The 14636-nt window shown below is 35.8% G+C and overlaps 1 protein-coding gene across 1 annotated transcript in view; it reads left to right on the top strand.

Annotated features, from left to right (window-relative positions):
- The window catches only part of LOC105219948 (putative sodium-coupled neutral amino acid transporter 11), a 64599-nt gene that overhangs the window by 43655 nt on the left and 6308 nt on the right, over positions 1-14636 (top strand). The window contains exons 8-9 of the mRNA XM_054232992.1: positions 14255-14367; positions 14443-14634. Of these exons, the coding sequence (XP_054088967.1) occupies positions 14255-14367; positions 14443-14634 (305 nt within the window). The remainder of the gene's footprint in view (positions 1-14254; positions 14368-14442; positions 14635-14636) is intronic.

Genomic DNA, 14636 nt, shown 5'->3' with positions numbered 1-14636 from the left:
CAAACCTTTTTGAAAAAAACACGTTTTGCGTAAAATGTCATATCAACTTTGACAATTGTTAGTATTTTTTATGTTCTTGAGCTGATTTTACAGATTAGACATTGTACTATGCAAGACGTATACCAAGTATGTATGTGATTGGCGTTGCAACCGTTTAGCCGGTTATAGCCGAATCGACGATAGTGCGCCACCTGTCTCTCTCCTTCGCAGTTCGGCGCCAGTTGGAGATCCCAAGTGTAACCAGGTCGCTCTCCACCTGGTCCCTCCAACGGAGTGGAGGCCTTCCCCTTCCTCGGCTTCCTCCGGCGGGTACTGCATCGAACACTTTCAGGGCTGGAGTGTTTTCGTCCATTCGGACAACATGACCTAGCCAGCGTAGCCGCTGTCTTTTTATTCGCTGAACTATGTCAATGTCGTCGTATAACTCGTACAGCTCATCGTTCCATCGTCTGCGGTATTCGCCGTTGCCAATGTTCTGAGGACCATAAATCTTGCGCAAAATTTTCCTCTCGAAAACTCCTAGTGTCGTCTCATCTGATGTTGACATCGTCCAAGCTTCTGCACCGTAAAGCAGGACGGGAATGATAAGCGACTTGTAGAGCTTGATTTTGGTTCGTCGAGAGAGGACTTTACTGTTCAATTGCCTACTCAGTCCAAAGTAGCACCTGTTGGCAAGAGTTATTCTGCGCTGGATTTCGAGGCTGACATTGTTCGTGTTGTTGATGCTGGTTCCCAGGTATACGAAATTATCTACGACCTCGAAGTTATGACTGTCAACAGTGACGTGGGAGCCAAGACGCGAATGCGCCGACTGTTTGTTTGATGACAGGAGATATTTCGTCTTGTCCTCATTCACCTCCAGACCCATTCGCTTCGCCTCCTTATCCATGCGGGAAAAAGCAGAACAAACGGCGCGGTTGTTGCTTCCGATGATATCAATATCATCGGCGTACGCCAGGAGCTGTACACTCTTGTAGAAGATTGTACCTTCTCGGTTTAGCTCTGCAGCTCTTATAATTTTTTCCAGCATCAGGTTAAAGAAGTCGCACGATAGTGAGTCATCTTGTCTGAAACCTCGTTTGGTATCGAACGGCTCGGAGAGGTCCTTCCCAATCATGACGGAGCTTTTGGTGTTGCTCAACGTCAATTTACACAGCCGTATTAGTTTTGCGGGGATACCAAATTCAGACATCGCGGCGTAAAGGCACCTCCTTTTCGTGCTGTCGAAAGCAGCTTTAAAACCGACAAAAAGGTGGTGTGTGTCGATCCTCTTTTCTCGGGTCTTTTCCAAGATTTGGCGCATGGTGAATATCTGGTCAGTTGTCGATTTTCCAGGTCTAAAGCCACACTGATAAGGTCCAATCAGTTTGTTGACGATGGGCTTTAGTCTTTCACACAATACGCTCGATAGAACCTTGTATGCGATATTTAGGAGGCTGATCCCACGGTAATTGGCGCAGATTGTGGGATCTCCCTTTTTATGGATTGGGCAGAGCACACTGAGATTCCAATCGTCAGGCATGCTTTCTTCCGACCATATTCTGCAAAGAAGCTGATGCATGCACCTTATCAGTTCTTCGCCGCCGTATTTGAATAGTTCTGCCGGTAATCTATCGGCCCCCGCTGCTTTGTTGTTCTTCAAGCGGGTAATTGCTATTCGAATTTCTTCATGGTCGGGTAATGGAACATCTGTTCCATCGTCATCGATTGGGGGATCGGGTTCGCCATCTCCTGGTGTTGTACTCTCACTGCCATTCAGCAGGTCGGAGAAGTGTTCCCTCCATAATCCCAGTATGCCCTGGACATCGGTTACCAGATTACCACCTTGGTCTCTACATGAGGATGCTCCGGTCTTGAAACCTTCGTTAAGTCGCTTCATTTTTTCATAAAATTTTCGAGCATTCCCTCTGTCTGCCAGCTTCTCAAGCTCTTCGTACTCACGCATTTCGGCCTCTTTCTTTTTTTGTCTGCAAATGCGTCTCGCTTCCCTCTTCAGCTCTCGGTATCTATCCCATCCCGCACGTGTTGTGGTCGTTTGCAATGTTGCGAGGTAGGCAGTCTGTTTTCTCTCCGCTGCGAGACGGCACTCCTCATCGTACCAGCTTGTTTTTTGTCGTTGCCGAAAACCAATTGTTTCGGCTGCAGCGGTACGCAGTGAGTTTGAGATGCCGTTCCACAGTTCCCTTATACCGAGATGCTGATGAGTGCTCTCAGAGAGCAGGAGTGCAAGTCGAGTAGAGTGACCAATACCAAGTATGCAATAAAAATATTGCTTCATTCCTCTACAGAAAATTAAAATTTTCCCATTTTCACGCACCTCAACATACATATATGTATGTATAATCCCTTCAAATAAAATATTTTAAAACATCTTTTGCCGACCAAAAAGAGAGTGACCCGGTTTCTTAATTTTTGCTCAGCAGCGGCTGAACTGTGCGGAAGTCTAAATACATTATAAACAAAGTTGTACAAGTCTCCGAAAGCTGCTTGTCCTAATCTGTTATTTATGAAACCTACTCTTTCCCAAAAAATTTCTACATGAAATTGAGATTCGACAATACGTAGGCTGATTTCAAATGTCGCTTTAAAGCCAGCAATTTCATTGTAGCCGTACCAAAATCTTTCAAGTGCTGAACACATAGACGACGACAAGCGAAGAGCGACATCTGTCAAATATTAAAATACACAAATATTAATACAAATTTGTGTTACATATGTATTTAGTTTAAAGTGAAATTATTTGTGCAAAAAATGTAAAAATAAGTCGATTTATTTGTTTTATATAATCGATTGTTATTATAAACGATATATCCAAGCTATTTTACGCTACAGCTGGCAAAATAAAGTCATACTTGTTAGAACTTTGAATAATTTTACATCTCACATACTAGTGGCAGCTCTACAGCGGCCATTGTCGTTGGCAAAATTAGAAATATTTATAATTTGGCGACAGCGGAGACTTGAACCCTTTTGTCGCGAAGCCCTGCTGTTGTCTAAAAAACTGTGCCCATAAGAACGCTTGTATTTTAACATTTGACAGATGTCGGTCGTCGCTTTTCGTTGCCTATGTGTTCAGCACTTAAGTCGTTGTCGAACCAGCAACGAATGAACATCGCGCATGCCTATGGCACTTTGCATAAGTGCTCTGCGCGAAATGCCTTACTTTGAAGACAATCTGAATCGTTTACTTTACAATATATAAAGTAAGCACTAAGGCCCCATATATCGAACACGAGGACCTCGCTGCTTCTAACCTATTTCCAACTTTCAATGGACTTTATACAATATATATGACGAATATGTGGGTCAAATTATGTATTATATAATATAAATAAAGTTAAATAAATAAATTGCGAGAGTATAAAATGTTCGGTTACACCCGAACTTAGCCTTTCCTTACTTGTTTATTGATATGTTCTTTCAAAACTGACAAATTCCAAATGACCATGAGGGGTACTGAATGGTGTTTTCTTTCGATCTTCTGTTTTGACCTTAATTTCATGGAAACCCTTAGCGAGATCTATTGTAGTTAAGTATTGTGCCCTTCCCAGTTTATCAAGAATAGAATCAATGTTAGGAATCACTTACAGTATTTGCATTGAGTTTTCAATAATCAATTACAATTATCCATTTTTATTGGGAAGAATTGTCGAATTTTTTGGGTACGATCCATAGAGGACTATTATAGGGAGACGAAGATTCTGTAATTATTCCCTGCTCAAGCATGTCTCTTATTTGAAGTGATATTTCTTGTTCATGAATTATGGGGTATCTATAAATTTTTGAGTAGATTGGATTGTTTGTTGTTGTAACCATTTGGTGTTGAACATTGTGAGCAATGTAAGATTATCACCTCCTTTTTAGAATAATGATTCATATTTTGTTATTAATTTTTTTATTGCTGCCCTTTCTTCACTATTTAGATGTGAGAAGTATAAATTTTCAATAGCTGTTCTATTTACATATACATATGTGACAAATGACATATATTTACATCAAAAGGGTATTTTTCAAAAAACAAATTTCTTTTGCCTATTTCTATATAGTCGTCACCATTGTTAATGGTTGCTTTGAAGGCTTTCAAAATGTTTCAGCCAATGATCGCGTTGTAATTTTTGTTTTTCAAGTTGACCACTTTCCAAGATATAGTTCCAAATGATGGAAACTCTTTCGGAAAACGTGTAATTTTATCTCTTCCATTTATTGTAGAAAAGTAAATTGGGGGTTTGAGACTAAATTGAGTATTCGGGCCTATTATAAGACATCTAATTTTTCGGTTGTCTATGGTTAATGTAATTATATTATTAATCTTGATTCCGAGGCTCTTCGTGATAATTTATACTTTCATTTGTTCCGTCATTTTTATATTGATCTTCAATATTTGGATCTCCATTTGTTCAGTCAGGTCAATAGTTATATAGGACATTTTTGATTGAGTTGATTTTTGCGAATTATACTGTTTTGTGTTGTTCGACTTATTATCATAAAATTTGTGATAATTATTATCCGATCTGTAATTATTTCTGTTTAATTTGGTTATTATTGTTCATGTAATTGTTATTTTGTGTCTTATTATTAGAATTGTATTGAGGTTTACTTGTGGTCTTACGGTGGCCAAAAGCAATCGTATTATTTCCATCTAAAAGCTTGTATTTTGTATATTTTTCTTTTATTTGGTCAAGTGTAGTCGTTTCAGTCATAAGAGCTCTAGTTGATGAATGTATTTTGTTTAAGAGAAGGTCAATTAAGTCTCGTTCTATATTATGCGGTTCATATATATCAAAAAATTATACGACAAAAAATTGTAGTTCTAATATATCGTATTTTGTTGTAATAAATATACTTAAAAGTTCTCGTAAATTACTCACTTTGATATATCCTTAATTGAAGATGTTCTTTCAATTTATTTTTTATTTCTTCCCAAGTAGCATTTTCCCTTATTTCACGGAGACATTTAGCTGCATTACCACATATTTTTTCCTGGATTATTATTTGTAGTCCAAACTCCTGTACAACTGAATCATCAGAACACAAGCCTAATGTTCTTTCCACGGACTATGTAAACTGCATTAGGTGGCTTGTTCCTTCCAACTGTTTCAAGTGGCGGAACTGTTGTAATTTGTCTCTATTAATAAATGTTGTTGTTGTACTAACTCCTGCATTGCTGCTGTTGTAGGACCTTGGTTTTGTATATGGTGTGCTTGAGTTTTGATTGTATTATCAACCTCTTGGAGTTTTAATTGTTGTTGCTCAATAATAGCTTCTTGTCGACTGATCATCAGTTGAAGCTATTCAATCTGTTCACTATCCATTTTTCTATTCACATCAAATTTGTGTGTCATTTATTGATATAAGTATGTATTTTTTGGATTTGGCTTCAAAATCATAGTTTTTTAGCTAATCACAGACTTTTCTGGATTCATTAGGTTTTTCATTCGCTAATAGTCTTTTACTAAAATCTTTTTATAGTCACTGATTTTTTATGTATCAATTACGCTGTTTTTGCACATTTATGGCACATTAATCTGTTAATTATACAGTGCATCACAAAAATAAGTATGCACTATGTGTAGACGTAAAAAAGTCAAATTATTTACAATATAACAAAAAAACTATTTTGTCTATTTAAAAAAAACATTACTCATGATATCGTCTTCACAAATATAACAATCCGATACCATTCACATATCCCGTTATTAAGAACCGTTAGATTTTCTCAGTAAAAAGCAAAAATTATGTCACAAATAAGTATGCAATTTACCATTTCAGTATGTTTTCAACTGCCTCCCAGTATTTATCCTCTTGTAAAGCAATAAATTTGTTTACAAAATAACAATTTTCAAGTTTTAATAAATTTCATCCGTAATTTCATTTAAATTTTTACCACGGCGCCTCGCGGAAAAGAACTATCACGAGATTTGAAAGATGTTATAATAAAACTATATAAAGAAAATAATAGTCAGACACAAATTGGAAAAACGATAAATAAAAGCAATTCTACTGTTCAAAAAGTAATAGAAAAATATAAAGAAGAATAAAATACAAAAAATAAAGAACGATCAGGGCGGCCAAAAATATTTGATGAAAGGAAGCGGCGTATTATCACACGGAAGATACAGGCGAACGCGAAGAAAAGTGCACCAAAAGTGGGAATTTAAATTGAAAATGAGACTGGTAAAACCTGCGATCCCCAAACAATTCATCGAGTGTTATATGAAGATTGAAGTTTGTGAAAGAGCACGAAACCAAAGACAAACATTTCTGGAACTCTGTTATTTTCTCGGATAAAAGTAAATATAATATTTTTGGATCAGATGGACATGAAAAAGTATAGAGAAAAGTCAATACTGAACTTGATCCACGGAATATGACTGCAACCGTAAAACATGGTGGTGGGTCGCTCATGGTTTGGGGGTGTATGGCAGCACCTGGAGTAGGCAATCTTATGTTCATTGAGCATACAATGAACCAATATGATTATCTTAATATTTTAAAATCAAATTTAAACGAAACTGCGGCCAAATTGGGGCTTGGCGGATCATTTATCTTCCAACACGACAATGATCCAAAAGGTTGAAGGTTCCACAACTACTGAAAGATAGAGCGTAAGTGTACTTGATGTAAGTTCGGCACAATTGTGTCAAGCACTGCCGACCACAGATTTATATAAATAGGATGGTTAGCTGTTTTTTTTAAGTAAAGTCTATGTGCATTGATTTGGAATCATTTAATTTAATGCGCCACTTAGTAGCCCATACAGTAATTGCAGAACTGCTTTCTGCACTCGAAGGGTAGATAATGAGGTTGACTCGCCAGCTACTAACAGTGCTGTGTCATCGCAAATGTCACTGTTACATAACTTGAGTCAGTGGGGATATCACTTGTGGCATGGCTCCGCCCACTATGGGTCAAAAACCATATCTCCAAAACTACTCGACCAATTTCAATGAAATTCGGTTTGTAATATTTTCCTGAAAATGGTATGATATGTTGTGAAAATAGGCCAAATCGGTTCACAACCACGCCTACTTCCTATAAGCAGAACTTTGAAGCCAATCTGAATCGTTTACTTTACAATTAGGCTGTTCACGATAAGGTGGTTATCGGGTTATGTGGTTATGTGATTAAGTAAACAACAACAAAATTAAGTATGACAAAATCACCCACTTTGACCAACCTAGGCCCTTTTTTACAGATTATGTGGTTGTTTGTTTATTTCCAGTGTTAGAAAGTCGTTCGAATTTTACTAAATGGGCGCACAAAAAATAAATAAAACTAAGCGAATGCTATTAACAGCTGTTTTTTGTTTACAATCGGCAAATTAAAACCGAAATAAAAAGCTTCGAAAAGCCTCGCAAAGCATCAAAAATCCTTAAAATTATCAAAAATCATCAAATTAAGTAAGAATCATAAAGTACAAAATAAATACATATGTCTGTAGAAAATAGAATTAAAACAAGTAAGGAAAGGCTAAGTTCGGGTGCAACCGAACATTTTGTACTCTCGCAATTTATTGAAGAAATTTTATTAAGTTAACACACAATTTACCCATAAATTCGGCATAGAGTTTAGTAGAATAACGGAAATCGTCATATATAGTATATGAGGGCTGAGGTAATTCCTGAACCGATTTCATTCACTTTCACCTGCAAGCTACTATATATCCAAGACTATATGATCACTTAATTTTGCTAAGATATCTCATAACCAATACATATATGCGGAATAAAGCCCACGTATTTTTGAAAAACCTATAAATAAGTAAAGGGTGATTTTTTAAGAGCTTGATAACTTTTTAAAAAAAAAAACGCATAAAATTTGCAAAATCTCATCGGTTCTTTATTTGAAACGTTAGATTGGTTCATGACATTTACTTTTTGAAGATAATTTCATTTAAATGTTGACCGCGGCTGCGTCTTAGGTGGTCCATTCGGAAAGTCCAATTTTGGGCAACTTTTTCGAGCATTTCGGCCGGAATAGCCCGAATTTCTTCGGAAATGTTGTCTTCCAAAGCTGGAATAGTTGCTGGCTTATTTCTGTAGACTTTAGACTTGACGTAGCCCCACAAAAAATAGTCTAAAGGCGTTAAATCGCATGATCTTGGTGGCCAACTTACGGGTCCATTTCTTGAGATGAATTGTTCTCCGAAGTTTTCCCTCAAAATGGCCATAGAATCGCGAGCTGTGTGGCATGTAGCGCCATCTTGTTGAAACCACATGTCAACCAAGTTCAGTTCTTCCATTTTTGGCAACAAAAAGTTTGTTAGCATCGAACGATAGCGATCGCCATTCACCGTAACGTTGCGTCCAACAGCATCTTTGAAAAAATACGGTCCAATGATTCCACCAGCGTACAAACCACACCAAACAGTGCATTTTTCGGGATGCATGGGCAGTTCTTGAACGGCTTCTGGTTGCTCTTCACCCCAAATGCGGCAATTTTGCTTATTTACGTAGCCATTCAACCAGAAATGAGCCTCATCGCTGAACAAAATTTGTCGATAAAAAAGCGGATTTCACATTTCGAACCGAACACTGATTTTGGTAATAAAATTCAATGATTTGCAAGCGTTGCTCGTTAGTAAGTCTATTCATGATGAAATGTCAAAGCATACTGAGCATCTTTCTCTTTGACACCATGTCTGAAATCCCACGTGATCTGTCAAATACTAATGCATGAAAATCCTAACCTCAAAAAAATCACCCGTTATATGGGATCTAGGAGATGTTATGACCCGATTTTAATAATTTTTGGACACACTATTAGAAGAAAACAATTTTCTCTTAATTACTTTAAATTATCTGAGAGATTTACCCATATTTTCGGTTAAAATTTATCCTTAGGAGCAGAGTTCAACATGTACGATATCTGAGGCCTTGAAAAGTTATAGTCCGTTTTCGACAATTTTTTCACAAGTGAAGCCAGAGTTGATATGCACTATTTGTGTAAAGTTTCATTCCGTTATCTTCATTGATTCCTTATGTTTACATTATAAAGTGAAGGAATAACATGGAATTCAAAATTGAGTTATAAGGAAAGTAGTCGTGGTTGTGAACCGATTTGGTCTATTTTATATCCGTGTTATCAGGGTGTCAAGAATATATTATATACCGAATTTCATTGACATCTGTCGATTAGTTCCTGAGATGTGGTTTTTGACCCATAAGTGGGCGATGCCACGCCCATTTTCATTTTGTAAAAAATCTGAGTGCAGCGTCTTTCTTCCATTTCTTCTGTAAAATTTAGTGTTTCTGACGTTTTTTAGTGAGTTAACCCACTTTTAGTAATTTTCAACGTAACCTTTGTATGGGAGGTGGGCGTGGTTATTATCCGATTTCTTTCATTTTTGGACTGTATAAGGAAACGGCTAAAAGAAACGACTGCAGAAGGTTTGGTTTATATAGCTTTATTGGTTTGCAAGATATATACAAAAAACTTTTTTACAAAAAAATTACATTCAAATGTGCCCTCTAATGAGTTCCTATGTTCCAAATTTTACTTTCATAACTTTATTTATGGCTTAGTTATAGCTCTTTATGCTTTACTTTTTCCTTACTTGTTTAATAATAAATTTGAAAAAAAAAAAACAAATATATATACACTAGCTGACTCCGCAGTCGTTGAACTGCGTGAAATTATTTGTTTTGAAAACAAAGTTGAATTTGAATAGTGTTGGAAAACATTTATTTGCGATTTTTCTAAATTTTTTTTCTCAATATAACGCAGCTTAAGGGGGGGGGGGGGGTTTAGGGATAAAATTTTTTAAAAAATCATTTTTTTTATTTGTTAAATCGAATGTACAACTATTGAAGAATGTTGTCTCAAAATTTCAGCTCATTCGGAGAAAGATGGAAGTCACCACCGGCCCAAGTGCTCACGAATATGTGAAAAGATTTGACGAATCCCAAAACTTTGAACGCGTTTTTCTCGAAACGCCTTTTCTGAAGTCGGTGTCCACGATAACTCAAAAAGTTATGCACTGATCGTATTGAAATTTTGCACACTTGTGCAACATAGAATTGAGTCCCAGCCAACGGTCCCATTTTATTTATTTTTTGTTTCTATTCGATTTTACAGCCACAAAATGGCGCATTTTTAGGGCTAAAAACGTACTTTTTACCTTCACCGACCGTTGAAAAAATGAAAAAAAAATTTTCTTTTAAAAGGGCACCGTTGGCTTGGAGATATACTTCTAAAGAACTAATTTTTTTTTATCCCATGTGTTTCAGATGATTCTACGATCTTATATCCGGGACACCGTTGAGTGCCTACTTCAAGTGGCTGCAACTTCGTTGATTTTCGACATTTTGTAAAACTGATTGTTTGTAAAACATATTTGAAATGTCAATGAATAATATGATAATAAAACTATTCAAAAATATTCAGTAATTTTCTCAAAAAAAAATCTTCAAAAACGCTTTTTTTTGGCCCGTTAGAAATTTCATTGGTTAATTCACAGCTTCGTCTTCATTTTCAACATGATCGATCGATGTGTATGAACACAAATATCCCGGAAGTTGACTTTAAGTCGTATAGATTAAGTTATCGACATCGGTATTTTTGACAGTTAAAAATCTGCTTGCACTCAACCAATCGTAGTTACGATAAATTTGGCTAATGTTCGGATTGATATCAAACCATTAGAAGTATTAACCGGAATTTGCCCAGTTCTTTGCAGATCTTCTGCGGTGCTATCCTGTTGCAGGAACACACGCATATTCATGGTCAATCATATGGTTTTCGCGTGCCGCCACAAGTACGATGACTTGAGACATGCGTTCAATTCCTCCGCCGCTGTTGATTTCGAAATAACAGAATGTGTTTGTCAATAACAGTATCATTACGCCACCAAAGCGATGATTATTATTCCACAGATCTTTCATTGTTCTGTCAAGTGCTTCTAGAAAATTGCGCTCATCTCATTTATGTTTCATAGATTTGCATGTTTAACTGAAGCTACAGTGTCGTATGTGCCGTTCTTCCAACTTCAAGTAGCGTTGCAGCAATTCCAGTAGATGCGAGAGCTAACGTAATGCCATTTTGAGATCGTTGCCAAAATCCCGTTTTTTAGACATTTACCACTGTTTCTTCGCTCCTATTGGTCGTGATGCTATATAGCCTATAGCCTTCCTCGATAAATGGACTATCCAACACAAAAAGAATTATTCAATTCGAACCAGTAGTTTCGGAGATTAGCGCGTTCAAACAAACAAACAAACAAACTCTTCAGCTTTATAATATTAGTATAGATATGTATGTACATTAATTGATACATAGATTACATAGTACATAATATAGTTATTGCATTTTTACCTTTAAGGATAAAAAATATTCAAATATTTGAAATACTTTAAGTGCACATACATATGCATTATCTTTTAAGGGGTTAGGTGAGTTTCAGAGGTTGAAAACGTGAGTATATTTATACAGGCATATACATCCTAATATTTTCAGCATATTAAAGTTACATATTGTGAAATTTATATTTTCAAATTCCGAAAGCTCAGCCGTTGGTACCTCATCTTTCATAAAGTGGCCAAAAAAAGGTTCTTGCCGTGGGCATCATAAATCATTATTGGCTCATCCAAATCAACAAACCAAAAATATTTCTTGGTAATGAACGAAGGCAAAAAGAAAGTATTAAAAATTGAATTTTTGATAGATTTTGAATAAAAAAAACTAACTTTTGTGGTCAAATTTTCGCCATGTACTGATTCAAAAAAATAGTTGTAATAAAGATGTTTGGGAATTTTGCAACAGAATCGCTTCATAAATTTTCAAGAAATTATGTCCACTGACTTCAAAATTTGAGTTTAAGATAAACCCGTTTAAAGTTTTACATTCATACTGAAATGGTCTGATGGTAGGATTTTCCTTATATCTCTTGAAATTTTAATTGTATCTATTTCATAATTTTGGTTAATATTTTAATATTGTACTATTTAATAAGACAAAACAATTTCAAGTTTTGAATCCCTAATCCCTTAATTCACCAGGTGGTCTAAATAAGAGTGATTCCTGTAATTGAACAAACTGTTCATTTATACGGGATTCTTTTAATTGAAGAAATTGTTAAATTAAGCGAGTATCAGTTAATTGATTCCCCGGTTAATTGAACGAAAATTTGTGCAAATTTTGATGTGCAATTTAGCGAAAAGTACTGTAAATACATTTCATACATCTGAAAATAATTAAAATAAAGGAATATTAAGCAATTTAGTAAATTCAATAAAGTTTGTACTCCTCATCTATTTATTGGAATTAATTCATGGAATTTGATCAAATCTGGATCAGGTTAAAGTGTTGTACTTTGATGTATAATAGTTTTGTTCACCTAATGGTTGTTTGAAACTCCTAAAACTAATCGAGATATATGTATATCAAACTGCTCAGGTCGACGATACGGGTTGAAATGTAGATATCTGTCTGTCCGTCTGTTGGAGTAAGCGATAACTTACTACTATGGGAGGGTTGGTATTGCAGGTAAGCGAAATCGGACAATTACGTTAACCCAAACCTAATATACGGTGAAAGAATATTGCTCACATAACATTTGTCCAAATCGGACTATATGTTTCCATTGCCCTCAATTCGATTTAGGCATACTAAGTGAACGTATAATCTTTAACATGTTTCTATGCATCGTGTGCACAAAATGATTTCGATGACGATTTTGATGATAATTTCTAGTATGGTTTTTAAATTAAAATTAATTTACATTTGTGGACCACCGGTGGTCAGCGCCGCCAGATAAATTAATTTACCTGTGACCAGGTGGTTGTCTAAGACTGATTTTACACTATATGTTTCCATTGCCCTCAATTCGATTTAGGCATACTAAGTGAACGTATAATCTTTAACATGTTTCTATGCATCGTGTGCACAAAATGATTTCGATGACGATTTTGATGATAATTTCTAGTATGGTTTTTGAATTAAAATTAATTTACATTTGTGGACCACCGGTGGTCAGCGCCGCCAGATAAATTAATTTACCTGTGACCAGGTGGTTGTCTAAGACTGATTTTACACGCGGAAACTTTAGTTGTGTCAACTCCCAATTTGTAGGGGCTGAGGCAACAAGGAATATTATTTATAGGGTACAAATTAGTTCATGGAAGGAAATTATGTGCCGCGTACAAGTTAATACCACAATCAATATATTGTAATAGACAAATGTGTCCAATATGTCATTGGCACATTAACTATTAACTAACTAGTCAAGGATCGAGGGTCACGGTAACTCAATTTTGAATTCCATCTTACTCCTTCACTTTATAATTAAAACATAAGGAACCAATGAAGATAGCGGAATAAAACTTTACGCAAACAGTGCATATCATCTCTGGCTTCACTTGTGAAAAAATTGTCGAAAACGGACTATAATTTTTCAAGGCCCCAGATATCGAACATGTTGAACTAAGCGCCAAAGGATACATTTTAACCGAAAATATGAGTAAATCTCTCAGATAATTTAATGTAATTCAGGGGAAATTGTTTTCTTCTAATAGTGTGCCTCTGATCCAAAAATTACTAAAATCGGGTCATAACCTCTCCATATACCTAATTATAGGTTTTTCAAAAATACCGTGGGCTTTATTCCGCATATATGTATTTGTTTATATGTGAGATATCTTAGCAAAATTAAGTGAGCGTATAGTCTTGGATATAGTTTACTTTGCTGGTGAAAATGAATGAAATCGGTTCAGGAATTACCTCAGGGATTTATGGGTAAATTTGTATGTTATTATAATAAAATTTCTTCAATAAATTGCGAGAGTATAAAATGTTCGGTTGCACTCGAACTTAGCCTTTCCTTACTTGTTCTTGTTCGTTTAGTTTGTCCAAAATTTGGGATAACGGACTTGAACTGCATTTGCCTGACCTTGCTCAGCCATTTGCCCAAATGTAATTTTAAAAGTGGATGGGAGGAGTTTTACTTCGCCTATGTCTGCAATATAAATATTATATCTTGCAGTAAGTAAATACTTGCCAGATACATATTTACTATATACTGTCTACGGACTCTGCAACCCTAAGTAAATATTTTGATGTTGCCCTGAAGCAAAGTGTTTCTGCGTTAATAACTGTGGACGACATAAAAACGAAATTGAATAAGATATAAAGTTCAATAAAACTTTGAAGTACTAAATGTCAAGACGCCTTTCGTACGCAAATATGATAGCAAAATCTGTAAAGGGTACTTATTAATGCTTTTTAACTTTGTCTCTCTTTTTTCTCTTTACCATTTTAGGCGATTTATTGGAGAATTACTGTTGGAATGATGATCTGATGAACTTTTCACGTGTGCTTTTCTCCATTTCCATTTTGTTGACTTTTCCAATAGAATGTTTTGTTTCGCGAGAGGTTAGATGATATTGTTTGAAAGCATATCTGAAAGCTCTAAAATAATTAAATCACGAATTTTTTTTAATGCTTCAGATTGTGCGCGCTTTTGTGCACCGTTTTGTATTGAAAGAACCTATTAATGAGCTGACATTAGACAAAGATCCCAATCTCGAGAAGGGTGCGGATATTGATGAATATGGGAAAACCATAACTTTAGTTATAGTCTTCAGCGCTTTCATCATTTCGCCACTAACTGATTGTTTGGGATCGGTGTTGGAGTTAAATGT

This window comes from Zeugodacus cucurbitae, chromosome 6 (assembly GCF_028554725.1).
Source record: "Zeugodacus cucurbitae isolate PBARC_wt_2022May chromosome 6, idZeuCucr1.2, whole genome shotgun sequence".
In the NCBI taxonomy this organism is placed as follows: domain Eukaryota; kingdom Metazoa; phylum Arthropoda; class Insecta; order Diptera; family Tephritidae; genus Zeugodacus; species Zeugodacus cucurbitae.
The sequence above is the reverse complement of the archived record's forward strand: the minus strand, read 5'-3'. Positions and strand labels throughout refer to the sequence as shown.